Raw genomic sequence first — 20,436 nt, 5'->3', positions numbered from 1 at the left:
TTAAACAGCTGCTTTGATATTAAACTTTAAAAGCTTCAAGAAACGCCAGCTGCGGTGAATCTGTTGAGATGATGGAAATACACTTCTATATTTTTATTGGCGATACACGATATTATGAAAAGTCAGCTGAAATGTGGAGTCGCAGAGCTTCTAATGATCCGCCCCTGAACACCATGTAAATATACATTTCGGTAATAATCAATCTGAGCAAACATTGCCATTCGTGTCCAACATCTCGGTTAATTGCATAAGTCTATGGCTGACTTTAAATGGCAGACTACTTCGGTGGTCACCTAAAGGAAAAACCATCCCACTATCGCAAATGTTAAATGACTGAATGGACGCTTTATACTTTTTATGTGGTTTCAAATTCAAAGTATACTCAGGGGCGGATTTAAGTGGTGGCTGAGTGTAAACACGTGGACACGCCACATCAAAATACGAAATATAGATTATTTTCTAAGCGGAATCATAGATGAGACACGATGCGACGCGATCAATAGACCTGTGACTGGCTCCTGCTGACCACCCTAACCAAAATTCTCGGCGGGCACCACTGCGTAGCCTGTAGTTGATTTCTACTTACAACAGCGTAACAGAAATGTTTACTTGTAACATCTTTATAAATATTTCGGAAGATTGTTTCTGGTAAGATTTTATGATGGTAAAAGAATTGTGTATTGCGCCAATCGGCATTTATCTTTTTGTGTTTAAAGTGAGAAACTACCGTTATGCAACCAGGGCTTTATCATTTTGAACGCACATCACGAACTCCAATTACAGTATCACAATTCGTAATTTGGGTACAATTTGGGCAACTCTCGGACTTTTTCCGCCTCTTCTTCGTACACATTCAGTTGAACCACAAGGTCTGAATGTCTCCCCAATTCCTATAAATAAGTGTTTTCTGTAACGCGAACGAGAAAAGTTAGGAACGAATTAGAATCTTTTTTTAATGTCAAGAAGAACAAGAAAAAACATTTACATGTAAAGATATAAAAGCCTTTGAGCAGCATATGCAAAGTACGATAACAAATAAGCAACCACCAGCACCAGGGACCGCGTTAAGAAGTCCACGTAGCGGTGTCAGGAATCTTGCGTCAGGCGCAGTCCGCTTTGCAGTCCAATGAGGAAGTGACTGAAAGGCCTTTCAGCCTCTCTCCTGACTTACGCGGCCTGCGGGGGTGTGGTTGCAGCTCGCCCTTGTTGCAAAGTCTCTTGTAGGTGTGCAACAGTTGCCAGTCTGCCTTGCGCTTAACTATCCACAGGACCAAAAAAAGTCAAGCTAAAATACAGTCGATCGAAGAGTCATTATTCAGAAAGATGGCTACACCACTGACCGACTACGAGAGGAGAAAACAAATTAGTGTTAGGGGGATCGCGGGGCTGGGGGATGTCGCCGAGATCAAGAAGAGCTTCAACAGGCATCTTCATTTCACACTTGTCAAGGATCGCAATGTGGCGACCCCCCGGGATTACTATTTCGCACTGGCTCACACCGTTAGAGACCACCTGGTTGGACGATGGATTCGCACTCAGCAGTATTACTATGAAAAAGACCCCAAGGTAATGTGGTATTATTTTGCAACTAAGGAAATGAGTCCAGGTAAATCAATAGAACCGGTAAAATCGTTCAATTGTGTTTTATTTTTAAAATCAGTGAAATAATTTGCAATTTTGACAATAAGTGAGTTAAACTGGTTTCCGTTTAGGATGTTTGGAAAATTATACGCATATAAACGCTAAGACACAATATTACTCAGTTTGCAGTACACTTAAGATGGCTAAATAAACAGATTCTTTCTGGGTACGCCGATGTCACGGTTTTAAAAAGTGTTTTTCCCCACGATAAAACCGTAATGTCGTAACAAAAACACTTGCATTTATAAACAAATTCGTCAGTAAGCATACTTTTACCCTTTTTGCCAACTTAAAGAGCAGGAAAATAGGTGGATGCACATTTCAAAACAGTAACTGGCCATCTGTGAACATGTAGCACCCACATGCTCCGTTATCGGTCTATCATTTAAATTAACATAAGTTGCTTATCATCGTTGAGTGCCAGATTCTGTGCATGTAAAGGGGACAGTCTATATTTGATGGAATGGACATTGTTAAAGGAAGGTAACGGGAACTGACCATAGTTATCTGTAGACTTGTTTGATGTTACCTCATTAAATATGAAGAAAAATTAAATACGGTTAAGACTGCAGGGAAGGTGCAAGAAGCTGTTTGTTAATATCCGGATCAAGCCAACTTCCTGAATGCGTGTTTTGCTGTGGCTTGTGTAGTAACCTGTCAGCTTGTATCACTTGTTGATTCTGGAGCAGTTAAACAGTTTCGGACGTTGGCCATTTCCATGCAGGGGTAGCTCCATCCTTGGAGCAAAACTGAATCGCCTCATATTGTGCCAGGATACCACCCCCCTCCCAGCTGAGACTCACGTCTTGGGCTCATTTTGCTGCACAGTTTACAACTGTTATGCAGAGGAATTGGGTAACAGAGTTCCTGAGAAATCATGCCCACGTTTTTACCTAACAGCAGGGCCTGCTTCTCTCATCCGTTCAGGCCTCCTTTACTTTAAGCTCATATTTCTAGGATTCCTTTACTGACCACCCTGTTTGGATTTCTGCAATTCAGTTGACTCTTCCTTGTTTGGCTTTTTAAAATTTTATATGTGTGATTGTGGCACCAAAAATCGAAGTGAGATTTTCCGTAGTCGGGACAGGCTGCACTTTAGCTCAACAAGGGGGTGTGGTGAATTCCCTGAAAGAGTTTCCGGGTTTCCTGCTTTGGCAGCTGTGCTTGTTGTACGTGCTGCAGCTGAAGAAAGCAGGGTCAAGTAACAGGAATGTGAAAGGCACTCCTCGATTTACAGACATACTGATTTCCTTGTTGTTATTTTATATATATTAATTAAAATAATGTGTTGACTCAGTCGAAAAACAGCATGACCCCTGATTCCAGTCAGAAAAACTTGGCAGTTTTTGAGCTGGGAGGGTGAGGGTCTAGTCTGTCCCCTTAACAGCCCCCTGCCTTACCCAGCTGGTGCACTACCTGCATCACTACTGGCTGTTATCTCTGTGACGGTGCTAGTACTGTCTAATCAAGTGCTTGCATCACACCAGCTGAGACTTCTGTTTTAACTATGTGAAACTGCATTTTTATAGAGCATGATGGTTATCATTTTAGATTAGCATAGCACTGTCGTTCATCTTTTTACTGGGTCTAATAAAAAGTGTTCAATGTGTGATATGTAAAATTTGGAGCTGAACACATCTTAACATGGTAAATATAGCCCATGATGGTCAGAAGCACTTAAACAGCAATCAGAATAATAATATTGCTTATATGTTAAATAGTAGCCAAAAAACATAAAGGATGAATAAGTTAAATAGAGCCAATTAGGGCTCTGTGTTGATGGGACTATCTGCAAAAGAGGGCATTTCTACAGAAGCTAAGAACTGTTTTATTATGTCACATGGATGAGGCTTTAAGAGCCCAAGAGAAGGACCCCTGACACCTGGGGCATTTTGGGGGATGTCACAGGGAAATGCCAATTGTTCAAAGTTTTTACATCATTTATCATGCCTACTGATGTGTGTGGGATATTTAAGTATGTGACTTTAAGGACTGTTATCTAATAACAGACCTGCATTCCCATCTCCTTCACCCCCAGCGTGTCCACTACCTGTCTCTGGAGTTCTACATGGGCCGGACGCTGCAGAATACTATGGTTAACCTGGGCCTGCAGAATGCATGCGACGAAGCCATCTACCAGGTAGCCCCCAGCAGCCTTGGTCACATGTGAGCAACTCACATCAGCCAGGGCAGCCAGGGAACCCATCCTCTGCTTTCTGTTTGCAGAGCTTCACCATACGCCCCATGGGGCAGAATGTACTAGAACCAGGTGTAATTCCACCCAGGGGTGGCAGAGAAAGAACACTTAAAAGACAAGACAGCAGCAGCTCTCACATAAAAACACGTGTGATGTTATAATGTATTGGTGACAGGAGCAGAGAGTCTGGGGTAGGTGCAGTGTAAACACTGCGCTACCTTTAGCGCTTAGCGTACACGGAGCACGTGGAAAGCCATGTCACTTCCTGCAGGCCTGTCATGGTGGTGCCGCCATCTTTGCCACATACAGAGAGAGGCTTGTTTTTCTCTCACTGGAGCGTGTGAGAGGAGACCACCTACTGAAGTCACACAGCAAGCAGCCCCATGCTTCTAGTGATCAGGTCATGTCAGGTCCTTATCAGGTGACACTGCTCTTTTACAGCCAATGAGAATGACTGGGGATGATGCCCTCAAACAGATAGCAACCTCATTTAAATAGCTCTTTAATAAGAATAATAGCACTTTATTGGTTATTGTTAGGATTCATATTTTGTTTCACTCTGTTTCCCCCTGCTTAAGGAAATCCTCTGCATCCTCTGGTGTAATAGCAGGGCCTCCACCCTATAAGGATCACTTATAAGAAAATGCAAATGCTGTGCAAACGCAGTGAGCTCTGGCTGTCAGACACCACAGAAACTTACTGTCCCACACTGTGCTCTGTCTCAATCCCCCAGCTGGGACTGGACCTGGAAGAGCTGCAGGAGATCGAGGAGGATGCCGGCTTGGGCAACGGTGGACTGGGGCGTCTGGCAGGTGAGGGGCTCCAGGCCGGCGTCGTCATGTGCAGATGCTATCACCTTGCTCCAGTTTCCTTCCTTTCAGAAATATTGCGTGAATGTAGCCATCATACTTCAGCTAATGATCAAATACCTGCATGGGACTCTGGAGTCGAAGCTCCTGGCTAGGAATTAATTTCTCCCCTTTTGAATGGTCTGACAGCCATTCCCCTTAGACACTTAGTTCATACATTAACCCTTTGTCCTTTTATCTCAGCTTGCTTCCTGGACTCTCTGGCCACCTTGGGCCTGGCAGCTTACGGCTATGGGATCCGGTATGAGTTTGGCATCTTCAACCAGAAGATCACTAATGGCTGGCAGGTGAGCTGGGAATGTGTGGGAGGTGCTCTGTATCACTTCACCTCCCTCACTCTCTTTGGTAGTGCTGTTACGACCCCCAGGGATAATTTACTCCCTATAGTGGGCGGATGTTTCTGTGGGGGGGTGTGTCATTCTGTTCCTGGCCCTGCCCACTGTTACATCACCTTCCCCTCTGTTTTGATTGGCCAGGTTTCCTCCTATGTCCTATAATCACTTCCTTTATAAGGCCTGTCCAGGCCAAGAACAGGAGGCCATTTTGTTTGTTACTTGCTGTATGACTGAATACACTGATGATTTATTGTGCTTAACCCTATTGCTGTTTGACCATTGATTTCTGCTTAGCCCTTTTTTTTTGGATTTGGTTGCTGTGGATTTTGTTTTTGTAAATATCTGTTTGCACCCATTTGAGTTCACTGTGGGTAGCCAGGGAAGTAGGGAGCGCGATGCCATTTTGCTTGGGTTAAGTTTTCTCACTGTTTTGGAGTTAGTCAGGGAGATTTAGTTAGTTTTGTCTACTTTTGTTTTCTTTTTTTTTGGGTTTGGTAAGAAGTATCTCGTTTGGTTCCAGTTAGAGGTGTTTTGTTTGTTATTTTGGCCTTGTCGGCTCCTGAAGTGGTTCCCACTATTAATAAACCCACCGCAAATACCAAAGTAGTGGTCTCACTCCACTTTTTGTCGCGCCTGACCCTAGACCGGGACGTAACAAAATTGGGGGCTCGTCCGGGATATGAACCCGGGACATCTCGCACCAGAAGCGAGAATCATACCCCTAGACGTAACAGTGCCAACAAGTGTGCTTCTCCCATCCACACAGGTGGAGGAAGCAGATGATTGGCTGCGCTATGGCAACCCCTGGGAGAAGGCCCGCCCTGAGTACATGCTGCCTGTCCATTTCTATGGCCGAGTGGAGCACACTAGCAGTGGGGCCAAATGGGTAGACACTCAGGTAAGTTCTGTTTAGAACACAGACCAGACTATGCCGCTGTACTGTTGGAAGAGTTTTGGGAAAGCCTAGGATGTCTGTGATGCATGTCTCTGTCCGTCTGTGCTGCAGGTCGTGCTGGCCATGCCTTACGACACACCAGTGCCTGGTTTCAAGAACAACACCGTAAACACCATGAGGTTGTGGTCAGCAAAGGCTCCCAATGACTTCAACCTGCAGGAATGTATGTCCCCAGCCTTCATTAGTCATTGGTTACCTTGCTGCACTAATGAGCTTCAATAGGACTTTCGACCAATATTTGGGGTATTCCATTACCTGGACAAATTTCAGATGGGGCATTATGTTAACGCAGGAGTCATACGATTACGCACTGGACTTTAGAAGAGACCGATGTCCTTGCATAAATACACAGATACCCTCTTACTGAGGGCAGGAGATGAATTTCAGTTTTTGGGGTTAAGTAGACCCCACAGAGGTCCTAGCATATGATTATGCAAGATTTGAAATTACATTACATAAATGTTGACCAGCTCCCTGGTATACCTCTGCTGACTAACAGGCCATGCGGGCCAATCTCACAATGATCCCACCCCCCACTCTTCCCCATGTTTGGTGAGTGCAGGCATTGCTGAATCTGTGTGTGGCAGACACAGGTTTCATCCTTGGCTGGCATCCATATCGGTCCATTTCATTCTGTCTCTTAAGTCTCCATTACAAACTGGGACTCACAGCTGTTAGGATCCAGCTCACTGGTTTACCTTACGTGCCTCCCAGCAGGAACTGGTTTTTGGCACTGGTCTGAGGGCCCAATCTGGATTGTTTCACTTTTCCCTGTAGTCACGGTGGGTAGAAGGTCTCATCCCTGTCTAATCAGAATAGGAACTGCAATTGTTCTAGAATGTAACCGTGGTGATTTTGCACGTACAATCAAATAACAGGGTAGCTAAATGAGAAGCCGGACACAGGACAGTTATTCTTGAACACACAGATGAAAAGTACTCTGATATTAGACCTGAAGCCCCCTTAAAATGCCTGATGCTTTGTGAGGCATAGTTGTGCGGGCCTAGTTTGAAATAACACGGTAAATCTCTGTTAATCTGTGTGTGGTGTGTGGTGAAGGCTGGCCCGTGATTCGCTGCCATCCTCTGCTGGGCCAGTGACCAGAAGAAGGTGCTGTATGAATTCTGTTGGTGTCTCGGTGTAATTCTGGTCCCCGTCGATGTAGCCCAGGAGAGTGATACTACTGCGAAAGTCTCGTCTGGGAGATGTGCACTCATTGGTGTGGCCAGGACGGCCACCTCAGAAAGAAGCCGGCTGGAATACAAAGTGGGGGCCTCGATGTGGCCCAGTGCTGAGGGGGTGGCTGGTCAGATGGAATCTGGCCAGGGTTACCCAGGAAACGCCTTGGTGTAGCTCAAACCATGGGCTCTCTCCCATCCCCCACTGTCAGGGCTCAGCACTGTGATGTAATCGTCTGGGGCAGCCACGAGACATTCCCTCCAAACTTTGCTCTGGCTGCATTTATTTTGCTTCATTCTTTAGCTTTAAGTTATAGGTCAATAAATTAGTTCAAACAGGTAATTAAATAAACAAAACACTGTCCATCGGCAGATCAGTAATGTGACGTTTGTCCCAATTTGGTCTGTGTCTTTCCTACAGGTAGTCATGTGACACCACGTGTATTTGTGTGGTCCATCTGACTGCGTTCTCTGTCTCTCTCTCTATCTCTCTCTCACTCGCAGTCAACGTGGGTGATTACATCCAAGCCGTACTGGACAGGAACTTGGCAGAGAACATTTCCAGAGTCCTTTACCCCAATGACAATGTGAGTCATGCACACAAAGTCGATGGAGGGGCTGGACCTTACCCTGTGGGGTTTAGTCGCTTGTATCCGCAGACAGATGTTTCCCACTCTGAGCTCTGTCCTCTCAGGATAAGCAGGGCTCACACCGCCAACCGATGACTGATTCCTGCCCCTTCAGCCTTGTCAGCGACCAGCTGTGGCTGCTTAGCGAAAACAGTACCTGTGTTGCTTTTCAGACAGTTAAAAAAGCAGTCAAGTTCTCCATAAAAGCACATTCACACACAGGACCTGAGCATTCTTGCGTAGCCATCTCGAGATGAGCCATCACATACTCAGTGGTTTGAGCTCTCGAGTCAGTTCACATGGCCCGGCCAGCAGGGGCGCCGCTGAGGATCTGCCGTGCTGTACGCAGCCCGCAGCCTGGCAGACACACAGGCCCTAATAAGGAGATCACATGAGCAATGTGGGAAGAGCCAGGCGTCGCCATTCTGCAGGCAGCAGGCGGGAGCCCCATCGCGCCATGTACTGCTGGGCCCACAAGCGCCACACTTCCTGGATACGTGAACCGCTTCCAGTCTATAAATATACATACTTATGGAGCTCGTGTTCCTTCACTGGGGTCTTTATCAAGTGGAGCAGCAGCCTCCTTCTTGTCTCTTAAAGCGACAGGCTGCCCAGGGAGGTAGAAAGCAAAAGAGCATCATCGTCCAGGAACTTCAGTAATGCAAGTCAGCGTATTCAGTTACAGGATACACAGTGCATGAATAACACAATCCTCAGAGGCACTGCACGCTCATGTTCACTGTTTGCTGATTACCCAAGAGGAAAAATCGCCAGCAAACAAACTGTAGTATCACAACACCCTCTGCCCCCCCTGCCAACCCGACCCCCACCCCCACAACTATATAACAGTGCCATCATGAGTTCGGGCTGAAAGGCAGCTAAACAAAAACAGGCCATAGAAACGCTGCTGTTTCAGGCTGGTGTAGCTGTGGGTGTAGTTACTTGGGCCAATTCCCCCATGCCTGTGTCATTTTCCTCTTTGCTGAGGACACAGCGTGTGTCCAGGCACCTCTGCCCTGGGTACACAAAGTGAAACCACAAAAATTACAACCATGTGCGTAACGGGTCACTGTACTCTGGTGCAGCGTGATGATGACGTTACGTGTGGGTAGTACAGGCCTCTAACACTGACCTTAGGACTCAGCAGTGACTATGGCTGTCTAACTGTAACGTGATAGTTTTTCGAGGGGAAGGAGCTGCGTCTGAAGCAGGAGTACTTCGTGGTGGCCGCCACCCTGCAGGACATCATCCGTCGCTTCAAGTCCTCCAAGTTTGGTTGCCGAGACCCCATCAGGACCTCCTTTGAGACCTTCCCTGAGAAGGTGGGGGCCGCTCCCTTCCATTCTGTGCCTCCTTTCGGCCAGATAATGTTTAAGCCTCAGGGCAAGGTGTGCTGAACTTGACTGGCAGCCCACTGTACCTTTGACCTCTTGGTGACCCTTTTCAGGGTGGAAGCCATTAGCTTTCTGGTCTCTCAATAGGGATGTCAGTCAATGACCAACCCATTACAAATATTGATTCCACCTAATATGTGTACTAAGTAGGGGTGCACCGATCGATCGGCGCACCGATCGATCGGCCTCGATCACGTTAATTTGAGGGGATCAGAAATCGACCATATTCCCATGAGATCCACCGATCTTAGTTATATGCTTTTAACTCTTTGGGGTCGAGTATGTCGTCGACGACATCGCGTACTTTTCGCGTCTATTTCAGTTTATAAATATCTCGCTGAAATCTTAATGTATAATCATGAAAAAAACGCTGGCTAAATCCGTAATCTGTCTTCTTTTCAAAACGTCTATTGTCGGAAGTATTAAAGTTTTTTTAATTAGGTTAAATCGGCAAAAAAGTAAACCATGTCATCTTACTTTGTTTTACCTGCATCGGGGGCGTGTAGTACCGCTCTCACCCGAAGATCGCTATTCACATTCTAAATAGCCGCATTAGCGCGTATTCAAATCGCATTCGCATGGTAATTTGATTAACAGCGCAACGGTGAAACGCGATCCAGATACATCCCCTTCAGCGCCATAAAAGGGGGTTGGGGACGTGGCCAGGTGACAATGGCTCATTCATACACATGAAAGTTGCTACATATTCAATGAAAGGAGCCAGAAATAGTTACATGAGTTAGGTTTTTCTTATTTATTTATCCAAATTAATGTTGCATCTACACCATTTAGTCATCTTCATGTAGCCAAGACTTTGGTGATCAGATATCTGGGATCAAAACAAACTGCCAGCATTGCTTACTATGTACTTTTATAATGTTTCTGCAAGTGTTCCAAACTGCATTTTGCAATGTCTATACTTTGATGTCAAATTTCAAACTTAACAAAAATCTGACATATTTACAATATATATTAAAATAAAGATGAGTGTAATGGCAAAACAAATATATAAGAAATAATTTATTTGCCATGAATTAAGTGTGATGAAATGTGTGATCATGCCCCAGTCAGTGAAAGTGTGTTTCCTACCCCTAGGCCCCAGAGGGTTAAATCAGCCTTTTCTCCCATTCCCGAGAGAGGTGCAGTGCAGGCTGCCTCCCTCCCTATGTGTCATAACAGCTATATATATATATATTTTTTTTACAAAATTAGAGAAATTAAAGTCTGGAAGAAAAAATATGATTTTGTAGTTCAAACAGCAATGCTCATTTATATGTTCATTTATATTTGAGGACACTACCTCATGTTTTGTGAGTATTCATATCAATTTACTCAATAAAAATGGAAACATTGAAGTAACTGTCTTTTAGTTATGAAAGAAACAAGATCGGCAAAAAAAAATCGAGATCGGCAGGTAAGGTTGCCTAAGGATCGGTGATCGTTGATCGGCCAGAAAACTGCAATCGGTGCACCCCTAGTACTAAGCATATCGGTGAGTACTTCTATAAGCATTATAGTGCTTCATGAAGACTGGCCTGCACTTTACGGTGCTTCTGTGCCACGTGAAACAGACCATACCCACTTCATGGTCACACTTCTGCTTATTACGATGCAGTGAGGCCTCTAACAAAGAGCTGTTACTTTTATTTTGAAGAAGTAACTATGAATTCCGTTATAGGGTCACTGCTCTGAATTCACACACTTTTCAGTTGACACACGCTGTCATTTTTCCAGGTGGCAATCCAGCTCAATGACACTCATCCTGCCCTTGCCATTCCCGAGCTCATGAGGATCCTGGTGGATGTGGAAAAGCACGACTGGACCAAGGTGTGGGTCGTTTCAGGGGCTCCCAGGACAGGGCAGCCGGAATAAGCATTTAGCCAAGTCTCTGAACAGTTACTGCCCCAGACCTAACAACCTGCTGCCTGAAACCCCATCCGAATGATATGAGGGTCATTGTGTGTCTGTAATTAATTTGCCGTAATGACTTTGATCTGATGTGTCTGCTGGTATGGTAATATGAGTTACAGTTTGACCTGACTGCTCCACCGCCAGGGAACAGCATGGATGTTTTCCCTGTTTTTCTAACAAAGAGAAGTTCTTGTTAGTGCTTAATTGCAGTGTAAGCTGGATGAGCAGGATGCAGGTGATGCTGGTACTTCTGCTCTCCCAGGCGGGGTGGGGTCTCCTTCTACCGCATGGCTGATGCCTCCATCTCCCCGCAGGCCTGGGAGGTGACGGTGAAGACGTGTGCATACACCAACCACACCGTACTGCCTGAGGCCCTGGAGCGCTGGCCTGTGCACATGTTTGAGAAGCTGTTGCCACGACACCTGGAGATTATCTACGAGATCAACCACCAGCACCTAAAGGTTAGTTCTGTCCAACCCAGACACCAGATCAGCAGCTGGCTCGTGCTGCACAGCACCACACCAAGTCCAATGTGCATCTACCACTGAGATTGTCTCCAGCTATAGGTTGGGATTCTTGTTTTTTCCAGCATTGCTGCGTGTGACACCCCCTTTTCCTGCCCTATATACCTCACTGCCCTTTCTGCCCCCCCCCCCCCCACAGAGGATCGAGGCCTTGTACCCAGGCGATACTGACCGGCTACGTCGAATGTCCCTGATCGAGGAGGGTGACCCTAAGCGGATCAACATGGCGCACCTGTGTGTGGTGGGCTCGCATGCCGTCAACGGAGTTGCCCGCATCCACTCGGACATCGTCAAGACCACTGTGTAAGTGTCTTGCGTGTCTACAACCACAGCGCCCCCACCAGACTGTTGCACTGCTTTGATTCAATCGCACAGTATGGATTCACATCTGAAAATTATGCAAGTGTTTATATTGCAAAAAGTGCCATAAATGTGAATGATAAAATCCATCATTTGGCTACTCAGTGAAACTGTTATATTCTTAAAATTTATGGGAAAGGGCTGTAGAAGTTATATTTATCCTTCTGCTTAGAAGTAAAAAATTATAATAATTATGAAAAATGTGTTCCAGTGGAATATCCACTATATATACAGGCACTAATCACTGACAGCAGTATATGCTGTATTTAAGCTGGATTAGTTGGTTTTTCTCTGATGTTATCTATATTTTTGGGTTTTGCTCAATAAGAACTTTAAGTGTTTTTGGGTACCTGCTTAAAAACAACCTACCACTTGTGAAGATTTAAGGACTTCTGCGACATTGAGCCAGAGAAGTTTCAGAATAAGACCAATGGGATAACGCCACGCCGGTGGCTGCTGCTCTGCAACCCGGGCCTGGCTGACATCTTTGCTGAGGTAATGGCCTAAACCACTGCAGATCTTTCATTGGGGGAGTCCCACCTGGAAATGGATTCTATGGCTGTGCTACATTTTCCATATTTATTTGAGTGTTCTGGTGCAAAAATTATATCTTATCGTGACTTTAATGGTCAGCTGTGAAAAATGGTTAACTTTTAAAAAAGATTCTTTGTAACCTTGAAAGAAAGTTTGCAGTCAGTGTATATCCTGGCTGCAGATTTGTGCTGCCTCATTCCCCATGAGCCTCTGCCTTTGTCCACAGTAAGCCATCCGTGTGTTTTGTTGCAGAAAATTGGGGAGGGGTTTTTGACTGATCTTTCTCAGCTGAAGAAGCTGTTGGACTTTTTAAACAACGATGGCTTCATCCGTGACGTGGCCAAAATCAAGCAGGTGGGAATGGGCTGGGGGATACATGTTGATTCTGATCTCTGAATTTTATTGTAATTAAACTGTCAGAGTTACAGAATTACAGATTTTCAAAATAAATGATCAGGACAAATATATCAGACCTAGGAGGGCTATGTCAAAAAAAGTTTGAATACCATTGGTCCAGAACAACAACTGTCACTGCAGGAGAACAAGCAGAAGCTTGCGGCCTACCTGGAGGAGGAGTACCATGTAAAGATCAACCCCGAGTCCATCTTTGACATCCAGGTCAAGCGGATCCACGAGTATAAGAGACAGCTTCTCAATTGTCTCCACATTATCACCCTCTACAACCGTAAGGGCAGCCTGTTGCCGCTTCCAACTGTAAATGCAGCTCATTCACAGCAGGGGGCAGCCTTCCATCCTGATGTTAACCTGTTACTCATGACGTTAGGCAGCCAGTCACCCCTTGGTCCAGATCAGGGGTCTTCTACCAGTTTATATTCCTGCATTCACATGATCTTGGTGTAGCTAAAACATGTGACTCCTTGTATAAACCACATAAGGTTTATGCATGAATGGCACTGCACAATCCCCAGTCCTTAGCATTTTAATTTCATATATGTTGTTCTTCTGACATCACATTTTTTAAAAAGACACTGAAAGCTTCTTCATTGAAACTATCTGATGAGACTTTTTTTGTTGCCTGGTTTTTACGCAGGAATAAAGAAGGACCCCAAGAAGCACTTTGTCCCCAGGACTGTGATGATTGGAGGAAAGGTATGTGTTCTTTAGCAGAAAACTTTGTTAATGTCAGTTAACAAGTGTAAATTTGGCATAAAAATCATTACCTGATTGTGATTGACATTTATGTAAGGGATAAATCACACAACAAAGTTTCTCACTTATAGCATGGGTAACGAAGAAAAAAATAATAGAATAAATTTGTCACTGTTAATTTTTCAGAAGAAAATTATTTCAATTTGAATTTAATGACATTCTTATGTGCCCTTAAAAACAGTTTAAAACACCCGCCAGATTACCGGCACAGCGCAGAAAGACGTGCTGGGTGCAACCAAGTGTATAATTGAGGGGGTTGCACATTTCTGTTTTCCTTAACAAACAGAAATAAATTGAAAATAAATATGAAATAGAAAGAGCAGATCTATTGAGAGGGCTCATAAAAAGAAGACATTTAACATTTTCTACTGTATATTGGGCGGGACAGGTTGGTGTTTTCTCAGTACGGTGCCCCCCAGCAATGCATGTTTACGCCTATGTCTGGACCAATAAGTACATACATAACTGATGTATAACCTACTGAGATTTGAAGCACTTGGCTAGTAGAGGGATGAATCCAAAGAATATCCTCTAACTGCTCTGTTCTCACATGTCACCCCCTGCAGGCTGCCCCAGGTTATCACATGGCCAAAATGATCATCAAGCTCATCACCAATGTGGGCCAGGTCATCAACAATGACCCTGTGGTGGGGGACAGACTCAAAGTCATCTTCTTGGAGAACTATAGAGTCTCTCTGGCTGAGAAGGGTGAGGGATTCTCTGGACTCAAGATCATTGTTGCAGTTGATGCTGTGTTGCAGCCTTGGCTTAAATAACCATCCATCACCCCCCAATCCAGTGATCCCAGCGGCTGATCTGTCGGAGCAGATCTCCACGGCCGGCACAGAGGCCTCAGGCACGGGAAATATGAAGTTCATGCTCAACGGTGCCCTCACTATTGGAACCATGGATGGTGCCAATGTGGAGATGGCCGAGGAGGCTGGCGAGGAGAACCTCTTCATCTTTGGCATGAGGGTGGAGGACGTGCTGGCCATGGACAAGAAGGGGTGAGGAGTACAGTGGTTCCACTGGGGTGGAGTAACAGAAAGACTCCAACACTGCTAGTCCAGCCTCTGTGAAGCTACTGGACGAACAGGCTGCTGCTGTGACCTGATTGAAATCAAATAGAGTAACAATCTGTAGTGGCTAAGTTCTGCTTCACGCTTTTGGGCAGGTACAACGCTAAGGAGTACTATGACCGCATCCCTGAGCTGCGACAGGTGATTGACCAGATCCAGAGTGGGTACTTCAACCCCAAGGAGCCTGAGCTCTTCAAGGACATAGTCAACATGCTGCTGAATCATGACCGGTAAGCACTTGGCTAAATGCAGCCAGAAGGAAACTCTAAAGAGCCTAGCAAGCGCCATCAAGTGGTTGTCTGAAGTACTATGTGTAAAGCCATGTGAGGGAATGATAAACTGCATTTCCTGTGTAGAAGTTTGATAACAGAGTGATGTCAAAGTCCACATTACAAAGCAGGAGGGTTACACGATTGTGATGTGTGCCCTGCAGTTTTGAAAAACCCAATGCAATTTGAACAGTGTGCAATGTTTGTGCTCTTACCAGGTTCAAAGTGTTTGCTGACTATGAAGACTATATCAGCTGTCAAGATAAAGTCAGCGCTCTCTACAAGGTGAGCAGTGGGGGAAACCGTATGAATATGAAGCATAATAATAAGACAAAAATATGACAAAGCTGCATTCACCCGTATTAAGAAAGGTGACAACAAACTTTGTTTTCTATGGTTTAGCGCAATAATAGAGAACTGAATACTTGGTAAAAAAAGGCACCCTCTTGTGGACATATGAAAAATGCATGTAGTCAGACCTTTACTAGTGAAGTGTCTCCTTCAATAATTAAGACCATGAGTACTGTTTGAACACTGCTCTTGGCTCAAGAATGAATTATGACAGTTTAAATAGTTGTTTATAGGGAGAATTATGTAGATGTGGGTATATGTAATGATAGAACAATAGCACTCTAGTTTTCAGTCATTTCTCAGTGTGTTAATGATATGGAGTCTCTATGTTCTCCATCAATCTCAGAATCCTAAAGAGTGGACCAAGAAGGTAATCCACAACATCGCTGGGTCGGGCAAGTTCTCCAGCGACCGCACCATCACGGAGTACGCCCGGGAGATATGGGGGGTGGAGCCTTCGGACGTGAAGATCCCACCACCCAATGAGCCTCGTGACTGAGGCCCGGCCCCACCCCCTCTGGGGGGGGGGGGGGGGGGGTGAGCTGCATGGCTAGTTCCAGCACATCGGCCTGTGAGGGGAAGCAGCCAAAATGCCTTTCACTTTGTGCCCTGATACTGTACCTCTTCAGTCAATCTTCACAGGGAACATAAAACGTGCACTTAGGTTTAATTTTTTTCCATGTGTTCCCTTTTTAGAAAAATATTAGCTTAAGTTTCACCAGGAGGAGAGTTTATTACAAGAGTTTTATCGTTATTTACTGAGGACCATTTCGTAATTTCCTTTATGTTAAGATGATAGGAATTTTACAATTATTAATTGACCTCATATCCTGTATTACTGAACAAGCGTTTAGAGTGTTTTTGTGTTCTTATACGGTTTAAGGTTCCAGGTTAGTGTTAATTTAGGGGCAGATAAAAGGAAAAATGAGGGGAATGAAGGCAGGCGCTGGGGGACTGAGGGCCCTAATTAGCCCACTGCCACAAAAGCCTTAAATGAGACTTCAGAACTGTGCCGCAGCTGAATGTAATAGTGATTCCATGGCCAGAGTAGAACGTAGGATTCACTTGAATGTCTTCATAGTTTTGCGTCTGTTATGACTGAATATAAAGTGGTTTCTTTTGTTTTTTTCCTTGGTAGCAGCTTTTTCACCATTACCGACGAGTACTGTACCATTTTTACACTTATTCTCGGCAATCTTGTTAATGAATGATAAATAAAAATGTAGTGTATTAAAGAGAGCCTGTGATGTCGTTCAAACAAGGTGGGGTCGTGTGTGGGGGTAATACATGGTAGTAAGAATCTGGGACTATGGAAAACCATCATCATAGTGACTGCCAGGCTTTACAGACACCTGTCAGACTGGAGTGGGCTGTTTTCCCACTTCACGCCCACCCCAGGTATCTGCTGACATGCCCGTCAGGAATGGCAGGTGGCCTCAGCCCGGGGGGACCAAACATTTACGCTCGCTGTAACTCACTCGCTTTCTTATACGGAAAGTGGAGCCTGTTGGTCGACCTGTTCACATTTACCATAAAGTTAGTGATTCATATGCCTGATGGACCAGGGAGCCTGTCATTACAGAGACTGTCCATTATAAAAGTTGGATATACATGTTCATTTGTTTCAAAAACTGAGACGATAAGCACCTCTTAGCATCACTTTTCATTTTTAATTGTTATTTAAAAACATACATAAAGTAATCTTCTGTCCAGTCATTTTTAGCAGCTTACAAAAATGAAGAAACATAGTTTAAAACCTGTCATACTAGTAGGATGCTTTAGCAAGTCAGCTCAATAGGAGGCTTGCTGTGAACCAGACGGTTAGGGAACAATGCAGAAGTGTGTGGTTGCGCAAGCAGCGGGTCACCCGTGGCGACGCGGTGCTTACGAAAGGCAGTTCTGTCAACACGCTTGCAGCACGTGGCAGCTGTGCCCTTCTGACCTCGGAGTGTGTTGACACAACAGCATTGCAAGCAAAACGCCGCCATTAAGCGGCATCAGCATGTTGTACAGTGTGAGAAGCTATACAGGTGCATCCAATGTAATTTCCCCGATTTCCCCGGCCCCCCTCTCCAGCCTCAGTACTCTCCACATATTTGTGTTGGCCCAGGTGAAGAACGTCTTTGGTGAAGTCGAACAAGTGACGTCTGTCAGGTAAGGATGGGGAGATGTACTTCCTGTTTGGCCGAGTATCAGACTGCATGTTCAGATGCAGCACGACGCCCCCATGACAGGCAGCCGCTAGCGGCCACAGCCCAGGAGTACTTGCACAGCGAGTCTGTCCATGTGCGAAGAGGACATCCATTCTTGAAAAAGGAAGTTATGCAAGAAACAATGATGGGGTGGCTGGGGTTCCTGTTGGAGGGAAACTTCTAGTGATATTTGAAGTTGGCTCGGTCTTTGGACAGAACGGGAGTTTTAACACCTACACCACCCGCCTCCATCAAATAGTTTCACCAACCCAACAACAATTATTCAATCATACTAAACCATTCAACCTCCTACATTCACGAGTAGCATAATTAACCACAAAGACTATAGTAAAAACACACTGACAGGATACAGTCTCCTCCATATCATGATGTTTCCAACAAGGTGCAATTTGGCATCCGATGAGCGGAGAGCCTGGCGCTCCAACGAGACCAATGTGTATCCTCCAACAGTGGACAGTGGTCGCCCTTCACTCTAAACCTCATTAAAAATACCTAAAAGAGCATTCCTGACTGATCACTGGTCTGTGTGCCCGGGGAAGGGGTTGGCATCCCATAACAAAGGAACGGCACTCCACAAAGTTTCTCTTTGTGGCTCCCACTTGAAAAGCCGCTTCCAAAGAGGTGCCAGCCCGAGAAACTGGCTGTACCTTCCAGTCAAACGTTCAGGGGACATCTGCATGCACAACTGCTATCTAATGGTGTAATTTTGTCATGCAGATCCACACCAGATCCATCTTACAAAGCTTGATAGAGCTGCAGGACTCATCAGATAACTTTGGATGAGATGGTTCGGTAGAGACTAACAGTTCAGTGATGTAGGCAGATCTTGCTAAAACCATTGAGGTACAGTAGTCTGCTCAAGCAGCGGCAGCGGTAGCCGACGTGGTCCTATCTCCAGCTGCACTACCGCTGCAGGATGCAAGTACCTCGAGATATGCCAAAGGTCATCATTCACATTGAGCAGTAACAGGACACTATGAAAGGGCATAAATACTCGTTTTGGTATGAAAGGTCCTGCATTCCAGAGGAGGTAGGCTGTTTGGAGATTCTTCTGAGAATGACCCTCAATTGACTGATTACTTCTCTGAATCCTTTATCAGATGTTATACATTAAGGGGATTAGCATCTGACGTGACTTGCTTGGCTAACCCACCTGCGGGTGGCACGCGCCTCTTTGATCGCATCATCCTTTCGTCTCTCCGGCCTGTCTGATGATCCCACAGCCGTTTCCAATGACATGCAAGTAAATAACAGCCGGGCCAAAGCTGTAGCTCCAGAGAGGACAAGGAAATGGCAACAGGGTTCAAACAGGGTGAATGTGCAGCTGAAGGCAGCTGAATGAACAGCACAAAAAGAAGTGTGTTTCACTTACACTTCATTAAGAGTTTCGTCTAAGAAGCCCCCCTTTCAAATGTCCTTCTAGGAACCACTCTGACTAGGTGGGCATTCTGTAGTACTAGTTAACACCAGTTAGTATCAGCTGGTTCCCTTAAAATAAGTGAAATTCAGCCACACTGCTGAATATGCGTTTCACTCGAGCTGCAGGGACATTGACCCTCTTGTCGAATCCCACAGGTCTGGCCACTGCGTCTTCGACAAACCTGCAGCGTGGAACAGCGCCATTGTGGCTGGACTCGCAAATGAACTCGCCGTCTGTCCAGCCTACCGAGCATGACGGCTTCCCCCGGAACCTGGCTGAAAGGGCTAGGCGGCTCTAGACCTCGCTGGCATCGTTTTACCACTGAGGTGACTATGCAGAAAGCTCCCAATACTAATTAATGATCTGCCAGACACAGACGGACACCATGGGCACGTGGGTGGGGGAGGAGCCTCAATCTGGCACTACTGCACCTACACGCCACCACACCCCCGGGCCCAGCCCATTTCAGATGGATGCACCATGACGGTACTGCAGCACTGCCCTGGCTGCCTATAAATAACGGCTAGCGAGCGGTGACCTTGCTGGCAGCCAGCGGGAGCGGATTCGGATTCAGATAACAGGAGTAGCCTGCTTCCTGTTCGATTCCACACAAACTGATCCTCTGCAGGCGTCCTGTGAACAGAGAGAAGACAACCACGCAGGGGGCGGGGGGTTTGGGGGGTGCTGACACTGCAAAGAAGCCACAAAGCCACCCCCAAGCAGAGGTTACCTTGAGAACCAGACCAATCTAGTAGCTAACTGAGCCGACTGCACCGTTATAGTAACATAAAAATTTCCACTAAACTGAAATATGAATACCCCCCTTAGAAACCCTAGAACCCACCAAGCAAAACGAAGGTCACATGATTCATTACTTAAACGTTCAGTGTAACACTGTCAGCCTGCCCTGCCTGGATCATCAGCTCATTAAAATCAGATCATTTAAACAGTGAAGGGACAAAAAGAAATGTAAAACTAAAGTCTGTATGACTATCAAGCTGCTCCTCAGATGAATACAACACTTCCTTGCAGAACCCCAACCCTGCAGATAATGCATGTTGCCGTCAGAGGCCTGTGTCTGTAGGTCTCCCCAGTTTGCTGCATATTTCTTTTCACTTCATGTTTTGCCCTCCGCCCCACACCCCACCACCCCAAAGTCTATAAACCATGACAAGCAAGCAGCTCCTTGCTCTGCCATAGCTGTTCATAACCAGATTGCATTTAGTTTCTCAAAGGAATGCTAAACAAAAGGAATGGGGCATCTCCAGTCAGTCTGCCTGTCCATCTGACTGTGTCTGCGTGCGTCTGTCTGTCTGACTGCGTGCGTCTGTCTGTCTGTCTGTCTGACTGCGTGCGTCTGTCTGTCTGTCTGTCTGTCTGTCTGACTGCGTGCGTCTGTCTGTCTGT

The 20,436-nt window shown here is 45.6% G+C and overlaps 1 protein-coding gene across 1 annotated transcript; it reads left to right on the top strand.

Annotated features, from left to right (window-relative positions):
• The first annotated feature begins 7 nt into the window (after positions 1-7).
• Positions 8-16,631, top strand: pygb (phosphorylase, glycogen; brain). Its single transcript, XM_023821486.2, has 20 exons — positions 8-1,566; positions 3,680-3,781; positions 4,572-4,650; positions 4,891-4,994; positions 5,809-5,940; positions 6,049-6,160; positions 7,680-7,762; positions 8,983-9,126; positions 10,933-11,025; positions 11,424-11,570; positions 11,773-11,936; positions 12,374-12,488; positions 12,780-12,881; positions 13,065-13,212; positions 13,579-13,637; positions 14,264-14,405; positions 14,497-14,704; positions 14,872-15,006; positions 15,264-15,330; positions 15,743-16,631. The coding sequence occupies exons 1-20, from the start codon at positions 1,324-1,326 to the stop codon at positions 15,893-15,895; spliced, it is 2,532 nt and encodes an 843-aa protein (XP_023677254.1). The 5' UTR covers positions 8-1,323; the 3' UTR covers positions 15,896-16,631.
• The last annotated feature ends 3,805 nt before the right edge of the window (positions 16,632-20,436 follow it).

Source organism: Paramormyrops kingsleyae, chromosome 3 (assembly GCF_048594095.1).
Source record: "Paramormyrops kingsleyae isolate MSU_618 chromosome 3, PKINGS_0.4, whole genome shotgun sequence".
Lineage (NCBI taxonomy): Eukaryota > Metazoa > Chordata > Actinopteri > Osteoglossiformes > Mormyridae > Paramormyrops > Paramormyrops kingsleyae.
This window is presented reverse-complemented; position numbering and strand designations above follow the sequence as displayed.